This window comes from Lampetra planeri, chromosome 44 (genome assembly GCF_965212315.1).
Source record: "Lampetra planeri chromosome 44, kcLamPlan1.2.h2, whole genome shotgun sequence".
NCBI classification, from domain to species: domain Eukaryota; kingdom Metazoa; phylum Chordata; class Hyperoartia; order Petromyzontiformes; family Petromyzontidae; genus Lampetra; species Lampetra planeri.
In genome coordinates this window covers 5,577,755-5,601,821 of record NC_136150.1, presented here as the reverse complement: position 1 = coordinate 5,601,821, position 24,067 = coordinate 5,577,755, and the positions used below count along the sequence as shown (strand labels likewise).

General features: G+C 50.0%; 1 protein-coding gene across 1 annotated transcript; it reads right to left on the bottom strand.

The window, feature by feature from the left end:
* Nucleotides 1–1,167: 1,167 nt before the first annotated feature.
* LOC144732764 (ankyrin repeat and SOCS box protein 15-like) lies at nucleotides 1,168–21,661 on the bottom strand. Its single transcript, XM_078614341.1, has 12 exons — nucleotides 21,606–21,661; nucleotides 20,304–20,353; nucleotides 17,681–17,812; nucleotides 16,056–16,342; nucleotides 11,869–12,124; nucleotides 9,719–9,905; nucleotides 8,630–8,633; nucleotides 8,038–8,386; nucleotides 7,721–7,884; nucleotides 6,726–6,854; nucleotides 5,813–5,966; nucleotides 1,168–1,404 (listed from the first exon to the last, which is right to left on the bottom strand). Exons 1-12 carry the CDS (start codon nucleotides 21,659–21,661, stop codon nucleotides 1,259–1,261), a joined length of 1,914 nt encoding a protein of 637 aa, XP_078470467.1. The 3' UTR covers nucleotides 1,168–1,258.
* Between the last annotated feature and the right edge of the window lie 2,406 nt (nucleotides 21,662–24,067).

Sequence of the window (24,067 nt, the reverse complement as noted above, 5' to 3'; positions counted from 1 at the left end):
GCAGGCTCCGCCATTACGCAAGATTCACTCGGGGCCCCGACAACCTTCCACAATTAGAATCACTCGTCTCTGTGAATGTGTATATATCGAACCCGTTTCGACGATACCGCGATCACAGCCGGGGTCACGACTATGCCCGCACGCCCCTTTGAGAAGCGCTACTCCTTCCAATATCAAGAAGCCACTGGGAGCAGCTCCGTACTTTTTAAAATCGAGCAGATTGAAATCTAATTTCTTCAGAACTGCTGTTTGTGTTACGTTTGTTGTCCTAGTTGGCTCCGTACGGCGCGAAATGTTCAACATACATAGGCAGCAACACCTACCAGGCCCCATGATGTTACATTTTTAACTTTCTACACAGTCATTTAAATGGTCAAACTCAGCATTTTCGCTTGAACTAGATTTATGCTTACATAAGCTAGACGTGCGATTTGTGCCACTCTGCACATTACCGAGGATATAAATTACTCGGGATATAAACTTTGAATATCAAATGTCTGAACCCCCATGTGCCCACGCGCGTCCCTGACCTCCCAGCGTGTCACGTGACGCAGACTGCGAGGCACGTGTCCACCCACGTGTGGAGAAAGGAGCCGGCTAAGGAGAAAGTAACAAAGACAAAGATCCCCCGTATAGCCTTGACAGATTGTGTGGGCAAGTGCTGTTAATGAGCACCTATGAAGGGTGCCACGGCACGATGGGGTGAGTGGCCAGCAACGCGTCCCTACCACCTTTGTGTCCCGAGTGACGAATGTTTACACACCGCACCACGTATTCATTTGAGGCCGAGTCGACCCAGGAGAGGACCGGGACCGGTTCAGATCATCGTCATTGAGTTCATAGCGCAGTCCGCTAACCACTGCGCCACCGCTCCCCGCTTACATATTCCCAGAGCTAGCGTCATAGGGGCCGTCCATAAATGACGTCACGCACCAAGGGGGGAGGGGGGGTCAGACATTTGTGACGATGTGTGACGAGGGGTGGGGGGGTTTGAGAAATGTGACGTCACATCAAAATGCGCAACTTTAAATAAATATAGACAACACGTTCTACTTAGTTAAATAGACTTGTTAATAAATGTTTCTCCTACAACATCAGAGTGCAGCGCCACATTAAATACGCACTACAATGACAATAGTTTAAAGCAATATATTGGGGGGGGGGGGACATTTTGAGCATATCTGAATATTGGGGGTGGGGGTGTGGATGTGTGCCCCCCCCAATGTCGTTATAATTACGGCCTTGGTGCCCAGGGTGATCACGTGTGCGTCTCGTGCAGGAGGAACGTGCGGAGCGCGCGCGGTAGCGGCAGCGCTGCGAGGCAGTTGCCATCTTGGAGTCGCCGTGTGCCCACGCATGCTCGCAGCGCCAGTCGGCAAAGGTGCTTCAGAGGGCGCACATTACCTGCAAGGACACAGATCGCCCCTTTGGGTCAGAGGTTGCAACCGGGTACCCGATACCCGTACCCTACCCGATACCCGGCTACCCATACCCAGCCGGGTACGGGTACCCGTTTGCGACCCTGGTGCGGCCGGGTACGGGTAGACCGTGAGTCACTGGTGAGTAACCGTTTGTCACTCATTTCGGGTAGGGTACGGGTAGGGAACGGGTACCCATTTGCGACCCTGGTGCGGCCGGGTACGGGTAAGGAATCAAAACCCGTTTGCGACCTCTGCTTTGGGTTTTTTCAGTAATTTAGCTGTGACGGTTCCACCTGAAGACGGAAGCTTGTGTTGCCTCCGAAACGTCGTAATTTAAAAAAATAAATTACCTACGTGGCTTTACCGAAAAAACCAAAGAGTATTGACCCTCACTATGAGACCTCCTTTACCAGTGGCAAAATCAGAGGTGTAGCTAGGATATTTTGTGCCCGGGGACGAACTATAAAATTGGCGCCCCCCCCTCCCCCCCGTTTAATCACATTTCCTATTACATTGTATTTAAAGAAGCAAATTTATAGAAATTATATTACATGGCTCACTCAGCCACTGTCGTAGACTGGTTGACATAGTCTACAAAAGATTAATTTTTCTTGATTTCACTGTCGCAAACTAGTCAATCACGTAATCAAAATCTGTTTTTTTCCAATGTTTCTCTTTCAACGCTAAGAAGAGCAAGATCGCTGAGACGATCTTGTCCCATTGAAGCCGCAAATACGACAAAAAGTTTAAATTTGCTGAACGACCGCTCACAGCTTGCAATTGAAACTGCTATTGTTAATAAATTTGCAGTGAAATTCGCAAATTCGGAAATATGTCGTCTCTATAAAACACAATAAAACCAAGAAGATCCAAAGGAGTTTCTGGTAGAACTTAATTCCGGTTACTGAGCAGCATTTTGCAACCTCTAATTTCTGTGAAAAGTTCGTGGCCATTGATGTCGGTGTCATAGAAATTTCCAAAATCTGTGCAATTTCGACGAATTGCATCGACATCTGTGTCGGATAGAAGAGTTTTGACGTCCAGCAGAAATCCAAATTTTGTGTTCAGGTCTTTTAGTCGTAAAAACCGTGTTGACATCTCCTGTTGAACGCGATAAAATACGCTCTTCATAACGCGCACAATTTCTTCTTCTGCTGAAAGTTCTGCATCTCTTGCCAGTTCTCCTGGAATCTTCAGACGTCGCCTAATTCTTCTGTCCACATCGATCCCCCAGGCTGTGCATCTTGTTTTGGCGTTTTCTACAGCAACTTGGCTCAAATCATCACGAAGCTTGACAAATTCATGCTCCAAAGATTCAAGATCAGTTGCTGCTTCCTTGAAATTCATAGTAGGATCCTGTAAGCGCTTCTGAACACGATAAATTTTTCCAAGAATGACATTCCAGAAATGTAATACAACTATGAAGTAAAAATTTAATACGCATGCCTGTAACTGTTCTGCATCACTTCTGGTTTCAGGCGTCATAGTTACGTCCTCCGATAATTTGTCTAGCAGCCCTACTAGTTCATCCAGTCCTTCATAGATAGCTTTAACAGCTTCTGATCGTGCACTCCAGCGTGTTTCAGACTCCCGCTTTACTGTGATGGGCACATCTTTTTTTAACTCTTCGCAACGAATTGTTGAACGAGAGAAAAACAGATATATACTGTGCGGTGGCTAGGATTGTTTTCATGAGAATTTAGTTTTTCTGGCTTTCTCCACTTGTTGAAACCGTTTGTTAACTCAAACGAAGCTCGTGAGTTTGAACTCGATGATGTAAATATTAGACAACAGAAACAGTAAGCAGCTTTATTGATTGGTGAATATAATAGCCACGAACGATTCACTTCCTCTTCATTCGCTAGTCGGCGTTCATACCATGCGGATGTAATTGAACGTTCTCTGGATACTGATGATAGATTGTCTCCGTGCGGAAAAGGCAAGGATCCGTGAGTAATCATTTCATTGCGAAGAGGCTGTGATATTTTCGATAGCTTGGTCGTTTTATCATATTCTAAGTAGCCAACATCGTGAAACCTTAGTACAGCAGGAACAGCATCATAATGAGTATTTTCAGCTTCTCTATCAGAAGATTCTTCCATCTCATCTTCCCCGTTACTGTCAACAAGTTCATCATCATGTCGTAGTTTCCGCCACCAAAAAACAGGCCAGTGACTAAGGCTGAAAGACTGCGCCTGTCTGTTGTTTGGGACGTTCTTCCATGTAAGTTCTTAATAGGCGCGCGTACCAAAATGTAATTACATGACATGTAGGCTGTGTGGCGGGATATAAAATTTTTAGGTTGAGGTGTAGATTTGTGCAGTAGTTTCAGGCTGCCGTGCCCGCCGCAATAAGTTATAATGTAACGTTGTAAGCCTCATTTTGGCGCCCCTTTACCTTGGCGCCCGGGGACATATGTACCCCCCTGCCCCCCCCCTAGCTACGCCTCTGGGCAAAATATAGTAATAGGTTTTTACCCTTTCATCTGGTACAAAAACTGACACCTTTATACAAGTATTGACCCTTGCAGTCAAGAAAACTTCAAATATAGAAATATCACCCCGTATAGCATTTGGGGCCATCCACAAGTGACGTCACGCACCTGGGGGGGGGTCAGACATTTGTGACGATGTGTGGCGAGGGGGGGGGGGTTGAGAAATGTGACGTCACATCAAAATGCGCAACTTTAAATCAATATAGACAACACGTTCTACTTAATTAAATAGACTTTTTAATAAATGTTTTCTCCTACAACAACATCAGAGTGCAGTGCCACATTAAATACGCACTGCAATGACAATAGTTTAAAGCGATTTGAAGCTTGTTTTATTTTCAAAATGGAAATATGGTTTTGGAGAGGGGGGCAGAGCTTTGTGACGTCATATTTGAGGTGGGGTCTGACTTTTTGTGACGCCGTGTGACGAAGGGTGGGGGGGGTAAAAGTGCTGTTGGTGAGCAGCACCTATGAAGGCCGGCACGGCACACGACCAGGGATGGGTGGCCAACACCACGCCCGGCCGCCTTTGTCTCCCCGGCAGCAATGTCCACACACCGCACCGGGTACTCGTTTGAGGCTGAGTCAACATAGGAGAGGCCCTGGACCGGTTCAAGTGTCTGGCGCACTTTGTACGCCAGACACTTTTTAAAAAATGCTGTAAACCTGGTCAGTTTGGGTGAACACTCTCAGAATGAATGGGACGTGACCCCCTCCTCCTGCTCCTTCTGTGCAATCTTTTCCACATTTGTTGCCACTAGATGGCAGCAGCCCATAGAGCAATGTGGCGTGGCCCTGCAGATAATGCCTGCAGTTACAAACGGCAGGATGCGTAAGTGCGATGGGCACGCATAATGCTGTTGATTACCCTATGAATTACCAAACCGGTAATTAATATCCATTGAAATTTCTATGAATACATTAACCCCCCCACCCCCTTCGCACCTGACTGGCTCGCACGTGACGACATCACACTCATCCCCCCTCTATTTTAGACCGCAACAGGATTTCTCAACAAATCTGGCTGTCGCCTGATGGTGCGAAACGTCGTACTCGAATTGTAAATGTGGTGGGTTTACTCTCCAACACACAACCGGTGTGCTGTACTAGTGACGAATTGGCCACGTTCTGTTTACAGGCACATTTATATATTTACTTGATCTAACCCCCCCCCCCAAAAAAAATGCCTCTATGATGATGGAGTTACATTCCCTCTCGCGTGAAAAGTGAGCACCGGCCACGGGAGGGCATCGCCAGGTCACGACAATTGACGGGGTTTTGCTTCCAAAAACGAATGAGATCAAGTACTATTCTGGCGAATCGCCCGATGATGCCGGATGTAATTGCCAGCGAAACGTCGTGCTACTCAAATTTGTAAACGTTGTGGATTTACTCTCCAACACACCGGTGGGCTGAAGCAGTAACTAATTGGCGTTTCGTTTACGTGACAAATCCCTTGCTAATTGGCTGTGTCGGGTGGTGGAGGGTTACGACACATTTACACTTCCGCGATCTAACCCAAAAACCATCATTATGGATGCGATAAAGTAGCCGGCTCAGCCGTGGCTCGGGGCTTTGGGCTCAGCTCAAGGAAAATCTTGAGCGTTTTCTGGGACCGCACCTGAGCTCCGTTACGATGCGAGAGAGAGAAAAAAAGTTCAATGTAACATCCGGACCCATGCTCCGAGCAAGCTCGAGTTAAAGCGTCGACTCGTTGCCGGCTCACTTCAGCCTGAGCCAAGCTGAGAACAACAACAACAAATACGGGCCTCGGTGTTAACTGTGGCACCTATTGAGTTCGCCCGGCACTGGGATTGTCTCGGATATGGTGGTGAAGAGGGGGGGGGGGCGGGTACGGGAGGGGGGAGGACGCGGGGAGTGGGGGGGGGGGCCTCACGCATGATGTAGTCGATCTCCGGCCACTGCTCGTTTTGCTGCAGCACGAGACGCAGCTTGGGACAGACACGCACGTGGTCAACGTAGTCCATCATGGCGAGCACCACTGGGCCCGCCCAGCGCCACAGCCATCGCAGCGTGATGACCTCGCAGAACTGCGCGTGTCGCCAATAAATACAGAGAGACACAATGAAGAGTTATCGTCCCCGTCATCAATTTGGGTGGGTCCCGTGGAAAACAAAAGCGCAAAACAACAAAGCCGCGAAGACGACCACCATCGTCACCAGCAGCAGCAGCATCAGTGACGTCTTTATTATCATCGGCAGTATCCACAGTGACTTCTCTATCAGCAGCATCAGTGACTTCTTTTTTCTATCAAAAGCAAGCAGCAACAGCATCAATTGATTCCAGCATCAGCATCCCAAGCGACTTCATTATCATCATCATCAGCAGCAGCGGCGGCATCAATGACTTCACCCCGTGTCTGCGCACATCATCTCGGCAAGCAGCAACAGCATCAATTGACTCCAGCATCAGCATCCTAAGCGACTTCATTATCATCATCATCAGCAGCAGCAGCAGCAGCGGCATCAATGACTTCACCCCGTGTCTGCGCACATCATCTCAGCAAGCAGCAACAGCATCAATTGACTCCAGCATCAGCATCCTAAGCGACTTCATTATCATCATCATCATCAGCAGCAGCAGCGGCATCAATGACTTCACCCCGTGTCTGCGCGCATCATCTCGGCAAGCAACAACTTACTCCACCATCGGCATCCTTAGCGACTCCCATTATCATCATCAGCAGCAGCAGCAGCGGTGGCGGCATCAATGACTTCACCCCGTGTCCGCGCGCAACATCTATTGTAAACGGAGAGGAGAGGGCCCCCCTGCCGGATCACCGTACGTACGGGCACGTCCTCGATGACGGACGAGGTGAGCACCATCCTCGTGGGGTTGTCGTCGTCGCCGTGCGAGCACTCGAAGCACGAGCGCACGTCACAGCCGAAGTTCATCAGCAGCCGCAGCGTCGCCTCGTCCTGCGCACAGCGCGGCACACGCACGCACGCAACAAGCCCGCAGCGATCGCGGCTACCCCGTTGCGTTGCACCAGGCGCACCGATTCGTAGGGTCGATGCCCGTTCGGCGTATTCCGAGGCTTCGTTTTCAACAACAGCGCGGTACGCGTGGGAATTCAGAGCAGCCAAAATGTACTCGAGACGCGCGACGTCGATTCTAAATGCGGAGGGGGGGGGAAAAACGGAGGACCCGCAAAATAATCCAGGCGACCACGGGGAGAGAGAGAGACGCGCAAACTCTAATTATACAGCAGCAGCAGGTGTCAGGGGTCAGGATCGAACCCACGACCTCCTGTACACCAGGCGAGGTAGTTAACATCTCCTAGCCACCGTGATGATGATGATGAGAGACACGCAAACTCCAAATATACAGCAGCAGGCGTCAAGGTCGGGATCGAACCCACGACCTCCTGTATACCAGGCGAAGTAGTTAACATCTCCTAGCCACCGTGATGGCGATGATGATGATGAGAGACACGCAAACTCCAAATATACAGCAGCAGCAGGCGTCAGGGGTTGGGATCGAACCCACGACCTCCTGCATACCAGGCGAGGTAGTTAACATCTCCTAGCCACCGTGATGATGATGAGAGAGACACGCAAACTCCAAATATACAGCAGCAGGCGTCAGGGGTTGGGATCGAACCCACGACCTCCTGCATACCAGGCGAGGTAGTTAACATCTCCTAGCCACCGCTGGGGGCGGGGTGGGGGGCGGTGGCCAGGTGGCATCTAGCCCGCGGCCTCCCTCCGGGGGCGGCCCATGTTTGTGCGTTCGCCATCCTCGCTGTGCTTTGCGACCGCGCGGGGGGAGGCGCGCCGCGTGCCTTTAGGGCGTACTGCAGGGCGCTGGGGAAGCGCGTCGAGTTGAGCGTCGAGCGGAAGTTGACGTCGGCCCCGTGGCGCAGCAGCAGGCGCGCAAGGTCGCGGTCGCCGCTCTGCACGGCGACCACCAGCGCGTTCAGAGGGTCCTGGTTGGGCAGCGCACCCGCTACGTGCGGCAAAGACAGAGATCACCCCCCGCCGTGTAGCCCCGACAGCCCGTCGGGGCGAGTGCCGTCAGCGAGCGGCGCCCACGAAGGCCGGCACCGCGGCACACGTGGGGGGGGGGGGGCGGCGCCACGCCCGGCCGCCTTTGCCTCACCCTGCAGCAGCAGCCGCGCGCAGACGACGTCGCCGTTGGCGACGGCGAAGAAGAGGGCCGAGCGGCGGCCGTCCCCGTGCTCGCGCGCGGCGTGGGTCGCCAGCGCGGCGTTCACGTCGCAGCGGCCGCCCTCGAGCAGCAGCCGCAGGCACTCGGCGTGGCCGCCGTCCGCGGCCGCGTGCACCGGGCTCACGCCGCTGGCCGCGATCGCTCGCGGCGACGTCGCCTCGGCCAGCTGCTTCAGCGCCCTGCGCCGCGCACAGCGGTGTGCGCGAGAGAGTGAGAGGCCGTGCGTGCGTGCCACAGCAAGGGCGCTGGCATCCCCTCGCACCCCTCCACACGAACGCACGCACACCCCCACTAAACACACGCACGCACACCCCCACTAAACACACACAAGCACCCACGTAGGCTCTTCGTGGGGGGGGTCACCTGGTACCATGGGTTTTTACCCGAGGGGCCCCTAGCGGGGATGTCCCACGGTTTCCCAGTGCCAGGAGATTGGCCGACACCCCCCCCCCCCCCAGGCCAAATTGCATTGCGGCCCCCCCCGTGAATTGGCTTAAAATTGTCTGGGCGCGACGAAGCTCACCGGGCTGACCGCAATGAGACACTCACAGCACGGGGAGATGGGGCTTCGAGGGCGAACACTCCGCGAGCAGCGCATGAGAGGAGGTGGGAGGGAAATCCCTGGACCGACTGCAGCTGCGTATTCCGCGGGACGGCCACCCCGACCAAACCGATTGAGTCCGGGGTGGGGAGGACGGGGACGTAGACAATGCATCGAGGCGTAATGGGAAGCAACGCTCCAGGTAGGGGCGGGGCATCGGTTTAAAATCGAAAGGTAGGCGCCCTATTGGCGTTGAGGAGTTCTCCAGCTGTTCAGCTGCCCGGTCTGACTCCCAGCGCGTCCGTGCGACACCGTGAGTGCGTCTGCGAGGTGAGAAGTAGAGTGAGGGTACACCCAGGGATTGAATAGGGATCGGCTAGGCGCTGCTCACTGAATATTTACTCCGGGCCACACAGGGTTTTCTATAGACGCATCATTAATAAACTTCAGTTCAGAAGATCGGTGTAGTGTGATTCCTGTGTGGGTGGGTGAACTTCGGCGTGATGTCTGTGACTTTTGAGTGGAGCGACTGCATGCGGGGGGTGCGTGAGAGATCGAGCGCGGGACTGCAGGGTGCGCTGCTATTACCATCTATACGACCGTCATTGTTTAGCGTGCTTGCGCTCCGTGCGCATTTACACAGTAGGAAATAGCCTCAACGGCGAGACGTGCACCCAGGTCACCTCCTTCTTTTCGTTTAACACCAGGAGGGGTGCATATTCATACAGCCCTGTCCCAGCCGTCCCCTTCCCGCTAGCATTAGCATCTGTTTGCACGGCGGATTAAGGGGGCGCGTGCATATTCATACGACTATTTTCAGCGCTAGCCGTGGTGGGCGACGTGCGCCTGCACGTGCACGCGCGTGCACGCAGCCAACTCCGCGTTAGTGGCGGTGTACGTGGGGAGTGTGTGGGATAACTCCGGGCGGTGTGAGCCAGCCACTTAGCCACGTCCCTCAGAAAGGGCGCTGGCGCGGGGGGGCCGATCACCCGATCGGCGGTGGCCCGGCGAGAAGTGGCCGAGGAGGAGGCGGGGAGTGGAGGTGGTGGGCGTCAGCCCCCGCAGGTTCACGAGGGCAGTACGCACAGGTAGTGGCCGTGCCGCGCCGCGCTGTGGATGGGCAGGCGTCCCTCCATGCTGGGGGCGTTCGCGTCCGCTCCGTGCCGCAGCAGCAGCGTCACGCAGTCCGCGCTGCCGCCCCGCGCCGCTTCGAACAGCGCCGACTCGCCGTCACAGGCACGCGCGCCGACGTCTCCGCCTGCACGCGCGATAACCCCGACGCACGCACGCAAGTCTCCCCTAGTCTCCACAAGTCTCCCCTAGACTCCCCTAGTCTCCCCAAGTCTCCCCAAGTCTCCCCTAGTCTCACCGAGTCTCCCCAAGTCTCCCCTAGTCTCCCCAAGTCTCCCCTAGTCTCCCCAAGTCTCCCCAAGTCTCCCCTAGTCTCCCCAAGTCTCCCCTAGTCTCACCGAGTCTCCCCAAGTCTCCCCTAGTCTCCCCAAGTCTCCCCTAGTCTCCCCGAGTCTCCCCAAGTCTCCCCTAGTCTCCCCAAGTCTCCCCAAGTCTCCCCGAGTCTCACCGAGTCTCCCCAAGTCTCCCCTAGTCTCCCCAAGTCTCCCCTAGTCTCCCCGAGTCTCCCCAAGTCTCCCCTAGTCTCCCCTAGTCTCCACAAGTCTCCCCTAGACTCCCCTAGTCTCCCCGAGTCTCCCCGAGTCTCCCCGAGTCTCCCCAAGTCTCCCCTAGTCTCCCCTAGTCTCCCCAAGTCTCCCCTAGTCTCCCCAAGTCTCCCCTAGTCTCCCCAAGTCTCCCCTAGTCTCCCCAAGTCTCCCCTAGTCTCCCCGAGTCTCCCCGAGTCCCCCCAAGTCTCCCCTAGTCTCCCCAAGTCTCCCCTAGTCTCCCCTAGTCTCCCCGAGTCTCCCCGAGTCTCCCCAAGTCTCCCCTAGTCTCCCCAAGTCTCCCCAAGTCTCCCCTAGTCTCCCCGAGTCTCCCCAAGTCTCCCCAAGTCTCCCCTAGTCTCCCCTAGTCCCCCCTAGTCTCCCCGAGTCTCCCCGAGTCTCCCCGAGTCTCCCCTAGTCTCCCCAAGTCTCCCCTAGTCTCCCCTAGTCTCCCCGAGTCTCCCCTAGTCTCCCCTAGTCTCCCCAAGTCTCCCCTAGTCTCCCCGAGTCTCCCCTAGTCTCCCCGAGTCTCCCCGAGTCTCCCCTAGTCTCCCCAAGTCTCCCCTAGTCTCCCCGAGTCTCCCCGAGTCTCCCCAAGTCTCCCCTAGTCTCCCCTAGTCTCCCCGAGTCTCCCTACCCCTAGTCTCCCCAAGTCTCCCCTAGTCTCCCCAAGTCTCCCCAAGTCTCCCCTAGTCTCCCCTAGTCTCCCCGAGTCTCCCCAAGTCTCCCCAAGTCTCCCCTAGTCTCCCCTAGTCTCCCCGAGTCTCCCCAAGTCTCCCCAAGTCTCCCCTAGTCTCCCCTAGTCTCCCCGAGTCTCCCCTAGTCTCCCCTAGTCTCCCCGAGTCTCCCCGAGTCTCCCCTAGTCTCCCCGAGTCTCCCCGAGTCTCCCCTAGTCTCCCCAAGTCTCCCCTAGTCTCCCCAAGTCTCCCCAAGTCTCCCCTAGTCTCCCCGAGTCTCCCCGAGTCTCCCCAAGTCTCCCCTAGTCTCCCCGAGTCTCCCCGAGTCTCCCCTAGTCTCCCCAAGTCTCCCCTAGTCTCCCCTAGTCTCCCCGAGTCTCCCCGAGTCTCCCCGAGTCTCACCTAGTCTCCCCGAGTCTCCCCTAGTCTCCCCGAGTCTCCCCTAGTCTCCCCAAGTCTCCCCTAGTCTCCCCGAGTCTCCCCGAGTCTCCCCAAGTCTCCCCTAGTCTCCCCTAGTCTCCCCTAGTCTCCCCTAGTCTCCCCTAGTCTCCCCTAGTCTCCCCAAGTCTCCGCTAGTCTCCCCTAGTCTCCCCAAGTCTCCCCAAGTCTCCCCTAGTCTCCCCAAGTCTCCCCTAGTCTCCCCTAGTCTCCCCAAGTCTCCCCTAGTCTCCCCAAGTCTCCCCAAGTCTCCCCTAGTCTCCCCAAGTCTCCCCAAGTCTCCCCTAGTCTCCCCTAGTCTCCCCAAGTCTCCCCAAGTCTCCCCTAGTCTCCCCTAGTCTCCCCTAGTCTCCCCTAGTCTCCCCAAGTCTCCCCTAGTCTCCCCAAGTCTCCCCAAGTCTCCCCTAGGGTCGTCGCGGGCGAGGCGTCAACTCCCCGCGGCGGCGCCCACCTTTGTGGATGAGCTGCTCCAGCGCCTCCTCCCTGCCGTGCAGCGCCGCGACGGCCAGCGGCGTCACGGCGAACGCGTCCCGCCGGTTGGGGTCGCCGCGGTGGTGCAGCAGCAGGGCCAGGATGTGCGAGCGGCCCCCGCGGGCGGCTTCGTGCACGGCCGTCCACCGCTTGGCGCACGCGAGGTTCGGGTCCGCGCCGTGCCGGAGGAGCAGCAAGGCCAGCTGGTGCGAGCCCGCGCGCACCGCTTGCGGAGAGCGGCGGGTTTACTGGTTGTTGGTTTATTATCATTGTTGTCGTTGCTGCTCTTTGGTTCTTTGGGTAAAGTCACGTGGTTAGGAATAACTACGTGACTTTACCGGTAGAGTCACGTGACTTTACCGCGTAGTTAGAAATAACGCCTCGCCCGCGACATTCGCGTTACTTCTAACTACGTGACTTTACCGTTTTTTATTATCAGTAAAGTCACGTAGTTAGAAATAACTACGTGACTTTAGTAAAGTCACGTAGTTATTTCTAACTACGTGACTTTACTGATAATAAAAAAACGGTAAAGTCACGTAGTTAGAAATAACTACGTGACTTTACCAGAGGTGGGACAAAGTCATTGTTATGCAAGTCCAAGTCGAGTCGCAAGTCATCAAATTCATGACTCGAGTCTGACTCGAGTCCAAGTCACATGACTCGAGTCCACATCTCATAGGTGGGACAAAGTCATTGTTATGCAAGTCCAAGTCGAGTCGCAAGTCATCAAATTCATGACTCGAGTCTGACTCGAGTCCAAGTCACATGACTCGAGTCCACATCTCATAGGTGGGACAAAGTCATTGTTATGCAAGTCCAAGTCGAGTCGCAAGTCATCAAATTCATGACTCGAGTCTGACTCGAGTCCAAGTCACATGACTCGAGTCCACATCTCATAGGTGGGACAAAGTCATTGTTATGCAAGTCCAAGTCGAGTCGCAAGTCATCAAATTCATGACTCGAGTCTGACTCGAGTCCAAGTCACATGACTCGAGTCCACATCTCATAGGTGGGACAAAGTCATTGTTATGCAAGTCCAAGTCGAGTCGCAAGTCATCAAATTCATGACTCGAGTCTGACTCGAGTCCAAGTCACATGACTCGAGTCCACACCTCTGGACTTTACCGTTTTTTATTATCAGTAAAGTCACGTAGTTAGAAATAACTACGTGACTTTACCGTTTTTTATTATCAGTAAAGTCACGTAGTTATTTCTAACTACGTGACTTTTTTATTATCAGTAAAGTCACGTAGTTATTTCTAACTACGTGACTTTACCGTTTTTTATTATCAGTAAAGTCACGTAGTTATTTCTAACTACGTGACTTTACCGTTTTTTATTATCAGTAAAGTCACGTAGTTATTTCTAACTACGTGACTTTACCGTTTTTTTATTATCAGTAAAGTCACGTAGTTAGAAATAACTACGTGACTTTACCGTTTTTTATTATCAGTAAAGTCACGTAGTTATTTCTAACTACGTGACTTTACCGAAAGAACCAAAGCAAAAAAAGAAAATGAAATCGTGACCAACGTCACGGAGCGGTCCTTGAAAGAGCCGCATGGTGTCCCCGAGTTGCCGACACCCTCCTGGTCCATACCTCAACATGCCACAGCTGTCAACCCAGACGGTTCACCCCGTATGCTTGTGCAGGGAAATTGAGTTTTCAGGTCCATACGGCGTACAGCCGTTTCAATACGGACAACAAAAAAGAAATTCTCTGCGTTTCTCCCTTGTGATGATGGGACTTTGTAGGATGAACGTTGAGATTTATAAGGGCACGGGGTGACCAATAGGGTCTGAATTGGTCTGTAATAAGGTAGGGCACTACCTTGTATGCGGACAACAACCAACCAATCCTAAATAAACAAGAAAAAATGGACACCTGGACAAACTATATACACAAGCTCTATGGCGCCATGAGAACACCTGCAGAAAAAGACCAACAGATGTCGAAAGACGCTCTACACATTTTAACATCAGAAGTAGAACATGCAATCAAAACAGCTAAGTCAGGCAAAGCGTGCGGGCCCGACACAATCCATGTAGAATTGCTCAAACTATTAGACAGTAACAACATACAACAACTGACTAATTGGTACAATCAAATATACAATGGCAATAAAATTCCATCCGACTGGCTACAATCCATCTTTGTGGCAATACCAAAGAAAGCAACAAGCCGGAAATGCGAGGACTACAGACTGATAAGCTTGATGAGCCACGTGCTGAAAGTCTTCCTGAAGGTGATCCAACAGCGCATACGCTCCACATGCGAAAATGCATTGAAGAACACACAGTTTGGCTTCTGCAAAGGACTAGGCACAAGAGAAGCAATTTTCTGTCTACAGATACTACTACAGCGATGCTACGAACATCAGAAAGAAGTGTACATCTGCTTCATAGATTACGAGAAAGCCTTTGACTCAGTCGACCACGACCGACTAGCAGCTCTATTAAAACAACTGGGACTAGATAAAAACGACATCAACTTCATCATTGCTCTTTATTGGAAGCAAACAGCCCAACTCCGATATGACAACGAATTGACAGACCCAACACCAATACAAAAAGGTGTACGACAAGGCTGCCCACTTTCACCCAGTCTTTTCAACATCTACTCGGAGCAGATTTTTGATCGAACACTAGCAGATAAAAACATTGGTATTAAAGTCAATGGACAATACATCAACAACATCAGGTATGCCGACGACACTGCACTGCTGGCCGATTCGGAACAAGACCTACAACAAATCTTGGACGAGGTTGCCACAGAGAGTCAAATATGGGGCTTACGAATTAATAAAAAGAAAACAAAGGTTATGAAGGTCAGCCGAACTACAAGCGAAATAACAATCAAGCTTGGTAGCGAAAAATTGGAACAAGTACACCGATTTAAATACCTTGGTGTAATCATTGACGATCAGTTGAACCATGAAGTCGAAATCAAGAGCAGAATTGAACAAGCAAGGCAAGCATTTATTAAATGGAAAACACTCCTTGCAGACCGCAACTTGAGTACATCACTGAAACTGCGCACACTGAAATGCTACATCTGGTCAATTTTGCTGTACGGAGTTGAGACGTGGACACTGACAATAACAGCAACAAAAAGGCTCGAAGCTTTCGAGATGTGGCTGTATCGAAGAATGCTGAAAATCCCATGGACAGCCAAAACCACCAATACACAAGTTCTGCAAGATATGGGCACTGACAGGCAACTGCTGAAGACCATCATTAGCAGGAAGTGTTACTACCTAGGCCACATTGCCCGAAACGACCACAAATACCAGCTATTAAAGCAAATCCTGGAAGGAAAAATCGAAGGGAAAAAACGACCAGGACGGCCAAAAACGACATGGCTCAGTAACATCAAAACATGGCTACAATTAACAACAGCAGCACAAACTCTACACGCCGTGCTAGACCGGGACCAATATCATCGTGAAGTCGCACACGCCGTTAGGCAGCACTAAAGAAGAAGAAGGTAGGGCACTGATAAGTCAGCAGACATCGTGCTGCTCGCAGCAGACTTCGCAGATGTCGCGATTCTCACCTGTAGACGGGCGCTTGTGTTGCGTTCGAAACGTCGTGATTTATTTTATTTCTACCCACGTGACTTTACCGAAAGAACCAAAGAGTATGGATTCCTGCAGTCACGAAAGCTTCAAATCAAGATTATTGTTGTTGTTATTGTTATCATTGCATTCGCTTGCTTGCTTGAGAAAGCCATGCCGGGTGTCAAGACTGTTTCTAAACTGAACAATTTTTTTATGTTACCAAGTAAGTCCCACTGAGCTACACAGCTCTTTTTCAGAAGCGACCTGGCCACAAATGATAGCTCAACGAAGTGGCTTATCACGTGGAAATGTATAGCAGCCAAATACTCTCAACGCCTGTTGAGTCTAAATGTGAACCCGAAGAAAAATCCACGCGACCACGGAGAAAGCATGCAAACTCCAAATATATATGCATCAGGGTCGGGATCGAACCCACGACCTCCTGTATACCAGGCGAGGTAGTTAACATCTCGCCACACAGTAGGGGTCTCCGATTGCTGCATTTCCCAATGAAGTAATTTGCAAGTGTTTTTTTTTATCATAACACTTACAATTAGTAAATTTCGTAGCGTAACTATCAGCACGCAGCTCTCTTATGGGTGACATCACCATATCCGTAACGGTCACCACTACAATGAACTTCTTTCACGCCGCACGTAGCCAACCCTGGCCATCGGAGGTATTGACCAGGGTCGGCCTGCCGCGTCGAACCGCGGACCTCTGCGGCCTCACCGGCGAGCAGCGCGCTGTCCCCGCGGTCGTCGTGCCCGTCCGGCTGCACCCCGCGCTCCAGCAGGGCGCGGACGTTCCCCGCTCGCCCCGCCAGCACCGCCAGCATCAGCGCCGTCTCACCGGCGTGCGTGCACTGCTCCCGCACGCTGGGGTACGACGCTGTGCGAGGGTTAACGTGGACACAGCGAAGAGCCGACGGTAAGTGCGTCGCAAGAGTCTGTTGAAGGTACCTCCAATTAGTACGGTTAGATACGTACGGTGCGAAAGAAGTGCAACATCCATACATACATATGGGCAGTCCCGGGCTTACGAACGTAATTCGTTGCTGAGATCCGTTCGCAAGTCGGAACACAATCATGCCTGGCCGCCTTTGTCTCCCCAGTGGTGATGTTTACACAAACACACAAGGCCTCATTTGAGGCTGAGTTGACCTAGAGGAGGCCCAGGACCGGTTCAGATGGTCGTGAGTGGGAATCGAACTCGGGTCACCACTTTCGTAGCGCAGCGCGCTAACTGCTACACTACCACTCCCCCACAACAAAACAATAAAAATCCCCCGTGTAGCCTGAACAGACTGTTGGGGCAAGTGCTGTTAACGAGCACCTATGAAGGCCGGCACGGCACACGAGGGAGTGGGTAGCCAGCACCACGCCCGGCCGCCTTTGTCTCCCTAGTGGCGATGATTTACACACCGTTCCAGGTACTCATTTGAGGCTGAGTCGACCTAGGAGAGGCCCAGGACTGGTTGAAATAATCGACACCGGTGTTGGCCGTGAGCGGGAATCGAACTCGACGGGAGTCGCCGGGTTCGTTGTGCAGCGCGCGAACCACTACACCACCGCTCCCCACTCCCCACACACTCACTTTCACACACAAACTCAGCTTTAATTCTAAATTTGAAGCTTTCGTGACTGCAAGGATTCATACTCTTAGGTTTGTTCGGTAAAGTCACGTAGGGAAAAATAAATAAATAATATTGGATAATTTATAAAAATAATAGAAGTAAGGACAACAAACTTCACGTAGGTAAAAAATAAAATTATAAATTACTAAAATTAATAATAGAAATAAAATAATAAATCACGACGTTTCGGAGGCAACACAAGTCTCCGTCATCAGGTGGAACCGTCACAGCTAAAATTACTGCATCAAGCTGTGACGGTCCCACCTGATGACGGAGACTTGTGTTGCCTCCGAAACGTCGTAATTTATTATTTTATTTCTATTATTACTTTTTGTAATTTTTTATTTAGTTTTTACCTACATGGTGACTTTACCGAAAATAACCTAAGCGTATAAAATTCAGCTTTCACACACACACTCAGTCCCAGCGCGATGCTGACTGATTACATCTAGTTTGCACGTGCGACTTCGCGTTTTAAGTCAATGTTCGTAAGTGCGGGTGCTCATAAATGCGGGTGTTCGTACGTCCAGGGCCGCCTGTGCACACGTCTGTGTATAGACGAAATGCTGGCTGCGGCCCTCTCTCCATGTTACCGTCGAGCGTGACCTCCAGGATCTGCTCGAGCGGCTGCACGGACGCCTCGTGCAGTGGGAACCACCCTCGGTCGTCGGCCTCGTCAAACGCGGAGCGGAAACGCGACAGCTTCTGCAGCTCCAGCACGCCGCCTGGACACGGGCCGACAGCCTTTCAGACTCGCACCCGGGAGTTCATTATCTCAGCTGCTGAGGCCCAAAATTGAGCTCTTCGTTGCGTTGCACGGACGCCAAAATCGCAAGACCGTCGGAGTGGCGGCAGTTACATGGCATCGCAGTTATATAGAGTTACATAGAGATCCATAGAGTTGCATAGAGACTCATAGAGTTGTACAGAGACTCATAGACTGCAGCCCAAGACTGTTGGCAGTGGCAGCAGTGACAGGGCATTGCAGCGGGGGAATATGCAAACGAACCATAACTATAAACTACACGGACTTCCACGAGCACTGGCCCAGCTTTGTAAAAGCACAAAATGTCTTTTCGTCATCATTAAACGTGGTTACATGGCCCAGCCGTAGTCGTAAAAGTTCCCGGTTCGAATCCGGCAGGCCACCCTGGTTAGAACTCTGTAGGACCCTCCTAAAATAAGAGTCGAGAGACTCAATAAGAATTTCCTGAAAAAAAGACACGTAACAAAAACAAATTATAATGACAGTTTTTGAATAATTGGCCTATTGCAATGAGCAATCTTGTTTAAAAAAAATTGATGTCTAGGCCCTCAACTGCACGAAGATCAATACTGCACACCGAATGCATTATGCATTGTTTACCTGATTGAACATATGCTGCCGGGTGATATTGGTCTGCAAAGCCAATCTTCTTCTTTCGTATGGATGCTGATGTAGGTGCACAGCAACAACTACAATTTGACGTTCAGGTGGTCAAGCCAGATAGCCGCGTCAGGAGTTAGTGGAGTGTATCGCTGCGGTGTCTTCTTCGTATTTGTGGATTGGGCATTGGTCTGTTCTGGACGACCACAGCCGCACACAAGAGAGAGTTTTTCATTTTCCATTTGTGCATCAGGTATCCGCATCTGCCATGGTTTGTGCAGTGGATTCGATTTATGGTGGACCGTGAGTCTTCGCGCAAGATCAAACCCAAGGATCGTCAGCGTTGAGTCTTTAACAACAAGGTGTTTACACCATTGGAACCTCATTTGCCAGTAAAAATATGATAATTGGTTTTTTTACCCTTCTATCTGGCAACAAAACTGACACCTTTTTACAAGGTGTCATGTTTGCATAGACCACAATACCTGCAGTCATAATGAAAAAAAATTACAAAAAATAACTCTGATAGGACAGTGCACATTATCAGAGTTATGTTTTTTGTTTGCATTACGACTGCAGGTATTGTGGTCTATGCAAACATGACTCCTTGTAAAAAGGTGTCAGTTTTGTTGCCAGATAGAAGGGTAAAAAAAACCCAATTAACAAGGTGTTTGTTTGTTTGTGAGTTCTTTCGAACTCCATTCAGCTCCCCAGGCTGCATTGGGGTTGAATTCGCATCGTTTAAGGTTAAGCGCACGGGTCACAAGGATCTTGGTCGTGACTTCTTGGCAACAAATTCTGCCAGCCTATTGGAAAGCCAATAGGCTGACAGACTAAACAACACGCTCTATGTACTATATGTATGCATAAATGACGACATCATATTTATCCCTCTATTGAAGTACAAAACAGGAAGATTGCTCCACGAATTTGGCTGTCGCCTGATGATGCTCGTTGTAATTACTGGCGAAACGTCGTGCTCAGATTGTAAATGTTGTGGATTTGCTCTCCAACACACCGGTGTGCTGTACTTGTAACAAATTGGCACGTTCTGTTTACGTGACAAACCTTACTAATTGGCTGCGTCGGGTGGTGGCGGGTTTAATGACACATTTATATTTACGAGATCTAAATAAAAAAACCTATATTATGGATAATAGCGGTCGCGAACTTCTTTCGCACCGTAAGTAACCAACCGTATTAATCAGAAGTGCGTAGGACAACAAACTATATGTGACTAGCTTTACTACCCAGCTTCGCCCAGGACTTGGATTCACCACACCCGGCCGCCTTTGTCTCCCCAGTGGCGATGTTCACACACCACACCAGTTACTCGTTTGAGTCTGAGTCGACTTAGGAGAGGCCCAGAACCGGTTCAAATAATCGTCACCGGTGGTGGCCGTGAGCGGGAATCGAACTCGGGTCGCTGGATTCGTAGGGCGGAGCGCTAACCACTACACTACAATGCGTTACGCTTCCACATGCGCGGGTCACATGACAGATGTGACGTCACAGCTCACTTGCCGTGCAAAAATCGATGCATTATTTAGCTCCCCCCCCCAAAAAAGTGTATTTTTATAATTTGTGCATGGTGTACAGTCTGGAACGTACCCACATGGCAAATTTCCAGTTTGTTGCATGTCGGGAAGTACGCTAAACATTTTTAACTGACACATTCACAACTTTGCCTTTTATATATATGGAGATGCACCACAGGGTTATGCCACATCTGCTTTCACTCACACATAGAGGGCGCACTTTGCAGGCAGCCCTGCTCAAAATTGCATTTCCCGCTACCTTTGTGGCCTCTTTCTGTGCTGCGAAGAAAAATCAATAAATGTCAAACTGACCCGTCCTGATGCAGTTGATGATCCGACTGTGGGTGCTGCTCTGTTCTGGCCTGCAGGATGGAATCGGGAGCAGGTGTAAGGTGATGCGGTTTAGGTTTCGTGACCATTGACTCTCTTCCCAGAGTCTTACTGCAACTGTGCACGCAATCTGATCCGAAGACACGAGGCAGGCGGACATCGTTTGTTGTAATTCATTTATGAATGTTGTGGAACGAAGGCTCAGTCCTTTGTTATGCAGTATACTCTTAGTCTTAAGCCTCACCTTACCATATTAATAACAAGTGTGCCGTTCCTGGCCCTTCCCCCTCAACCATTATATATACGGGGTGGTATTTCTTGTGATCTCTCATTTACTTGATACAGCTGTCGTGGCTGTGACGGTTCCACCTGAAGACGGAGGCTTGTGTTGCTTCCGAAACGTCGTGATTTTTTATTTATTTTTATTTTATTTTACTTTTATTAATTTAAATGTTTTACCTACGTGACTTTACCGAAAAAAACCTAAGAATATGGTGAAGGATGGTTAAATAACCCTCATAGCCGATACGGCATGGGGCAGCCATCAATCATAGCGACGGATTGACATAGGCCAGTAAATTATTCATACAGATCTAAAATTGGCCTTAAAATTCCAAAATTCTAGATTTTCAAAAATCCAAAAATGTAACACTATGAAAGGTCGCTGTAAACGTATATTGAGCTTAAGAATGGTGATGTACACTACAGGAATATATCACGTAAAATAACAAACAAAAAATTAGGAAATAACACTGGTCAACAAAAAAAAAATATTTCTGGCCTGGACTTTTGCAGCTGTTTTAGACTAATTTCAGGGTGCTGATTCCAAATCTGGTCTCAGATTTGCTCTATCACATCTCATTTTTATGCTATCGGCATACCCCATTTTCATTGATTTTACCCGAAATTAACTCTGTCACTTATGATTGCAAGTTGTTGCGAGTCAGTGACTGCTTTAGTGTTAAAATATGGTTCCTGTATTTTTAGGATAGTGTGTTTATAATATCATTTTATGTAGATATCCACATTTAATATTTTTCTTATGCAGTTTTTATTGAAAATGCAATATTTGATATCTCAAAAACCTGATGTGATAGACAAAAACTGATGCCACATTTGGAATCGGCACCCCAAAATTACATTACAACCGTTGGAATACCTTATGCCAGAAAAAGTGTGTTGACCAGTGTAATATATCTGAAATCGGCCTGAAATCAAAAACGAAGTCCTACTATGGGCTATTGTAAACATTGAGGTTTTATGATGATCCTGGTCTTGACTCACGAGTCCTGTCCCTGTGAGCTGCTGGGGCCATTGGTCTCCTCCTGGCTCAACTGCATCCTCACAAACTCCGCCAGGCCTGCTTCCTAAGTGTCCTGAAACGACAAGACCACTCGGTGGCCCATCCGTGATGAAGGAACACACGCGGTCGAAGGGAAAGGCAAATACGTTTTCAATTAATCAAACGTCTCACTCTTAAATTTCGATTTAAAGCTTTCGTGACTGCAGGGATTCATCTTCTTGGTTCTTTCGGTGAAGTCACGTAGAAGGGAAATAATAAAATAATAAAAATAAAACATAATAAAATAATTCTCACGACGTTTCGGCCACAACGCAAGCAGCCGTCTTCAGACCTGTTCTCCACCTGAGGACGGCTGCTTGCGTTGTGGCCGAAACGTCGTGAGAATTATTTTATAGTTTTATTTTTATTCTTTTATTATTTCCCTTCTACGTGACTTTACCGAAAGAACCAAGAAGACGTCTCACTCTTAATTACAATGAAACGCAAGAGTAAACGTGACCCAAAAATACGGATGAAAATGTATCCACTTGCTGTACTGCCATCCCTGCCCGGACAGATATGTTCATGACAAATCTACTCAGCCACTCAATTATACTACTGGTCTCGTTTACCTCTGGGAGCCTCTGTGTGTTTGTTGAACTTCTTTCGCACCGTACGCAGCCAACCGTGCTGATCGAAGGTGCGGTGGAAGGACAGCAATGCATTGTCATCTTCTTGGTTCTTTCGGTAAAGTAATTATTTTATTGTGTTTTATTTTTATTATTTTATTACTTCCCTTCTACGTGACTTTACCGAAAGAACCAAGAAGATGAATCCCTGCAGTCACGAAAGCTTTAAATCGAAATGCATTGTCATTCACCCAGCATCTCTACTCTTTGGTTCTTTCAGTAAAGTCACGTAGGTGAAAATTTGTATTTAATTAATAAAATAAAAATACTTCTTTTCATTAAATTTTTTCACCTACATGACTTTACCGAAAGAACCAAAGAGTATGGATCCTTGCAGTCACGAAAACTTCAAACCCAGCATCTCATTCTTATTCGGACTGAAGCTGGCTTAATGTTGGGAGCACAAATGTGATAATTGGCTGGGATATGTCAATGGTCAAGTGGCCTTGGGTCACTGAACCTCACAACAGAGGCTCCACAGAGGTGAGATCCTCTCTATGGGTACCAAATATAATTTGATCCAACCAAGCACAGATCCATCTCTGGTGCCAAACTTGGCATTCTCTTGGCAGTGCTCAGCACAGCTGAGTGGCAGCCATGCTATCTTTAGCGAGTGAGCATTGGCGTCACTGCTTTAAAAAAAAATTAGAAAGTGCTCTACTGTACGACCACCCGAGACGCGTAGAGACAGCGAGGCGCTGAGAGGCATTTGCCAAATCCGAAAATTATTCCGCAAAATACTCTATTGGGATTAGACACATAGCAAGCAGCAATCATCGCCACCCTTACTGCCACACAAATGCCCATTTTATACAGGTCACGTGCTGAGCAACCTTATGCCTCACAGGGTCAGCTGCTACTTGGGGCTGGCCTTGGCTAAGCCACACAGCAATCATCGTTCCCCTTACTGGCACACAAATTTTGACTTAAAACCTTCGTGACTGCAGGAATTCACAGTCTTTGGTTCTTTCGGTAAAGTCACGTAGATAGAAAAATAATAATAATAAAAGTGAATAGAAATGAAAGTAATAAAAATAATAAAATAAAAACCACGACGTTTCGATCGCGACACAAGCGGTCGTCATCAGGAAAAGGGGTTTAGCCTCTAAAGGCAAACTGTTTATAGAGGTTTAAAATGGGCGTAGTCCACGTGTCAGCAGCATGGGCGGGGCAGCTACTGTTAATGTTGTTGACGGTGGAGGTTGCTGCTACTGGAGATGGTAGTAGTGGGTAATGATGGTAGAGGTGGTGGGCTTCCACCAATAGAGGGCTACTACTAGTGGTGATGGTAGTAGTCATAACTGGCTGTAATGTTTCTATTTTAGACCTGGCAGCCCTTTAATTTGTGGAAGCCTACCACCAGGACCATCGCTGCCCACTCCTACAATCACCACTAGCAGTAGCCCTCTATTGGTGGAAGCTCACCACCTCTACCATCATTACCCACTACTACCATCCAGAGGTCGCAAACGGGTTTTAATTCCTTACCCATACCCGGCCGCACCAGGGTCGCAAACGGGTACCCGTACCCGTACCCGGCCGTACCCGTACCCTACCATTACCCGGCCGGGTACGGGTAGGGTACAGGTATTGGGTACCTGATTGCGACCTCTGGGATGAAGCAATGTTGCAGGCGCGGGTGGGTTGATTCTAGGAACTTGAATTGTGAGAAGAGACAAGACGTTGGGAAATGAGTGACAAACAGTTACTCACCAGTGACTCACGGTCTACCCGTACCCGTACCCGGCCGCACCAGGGTCGCAAACGGCTACCCG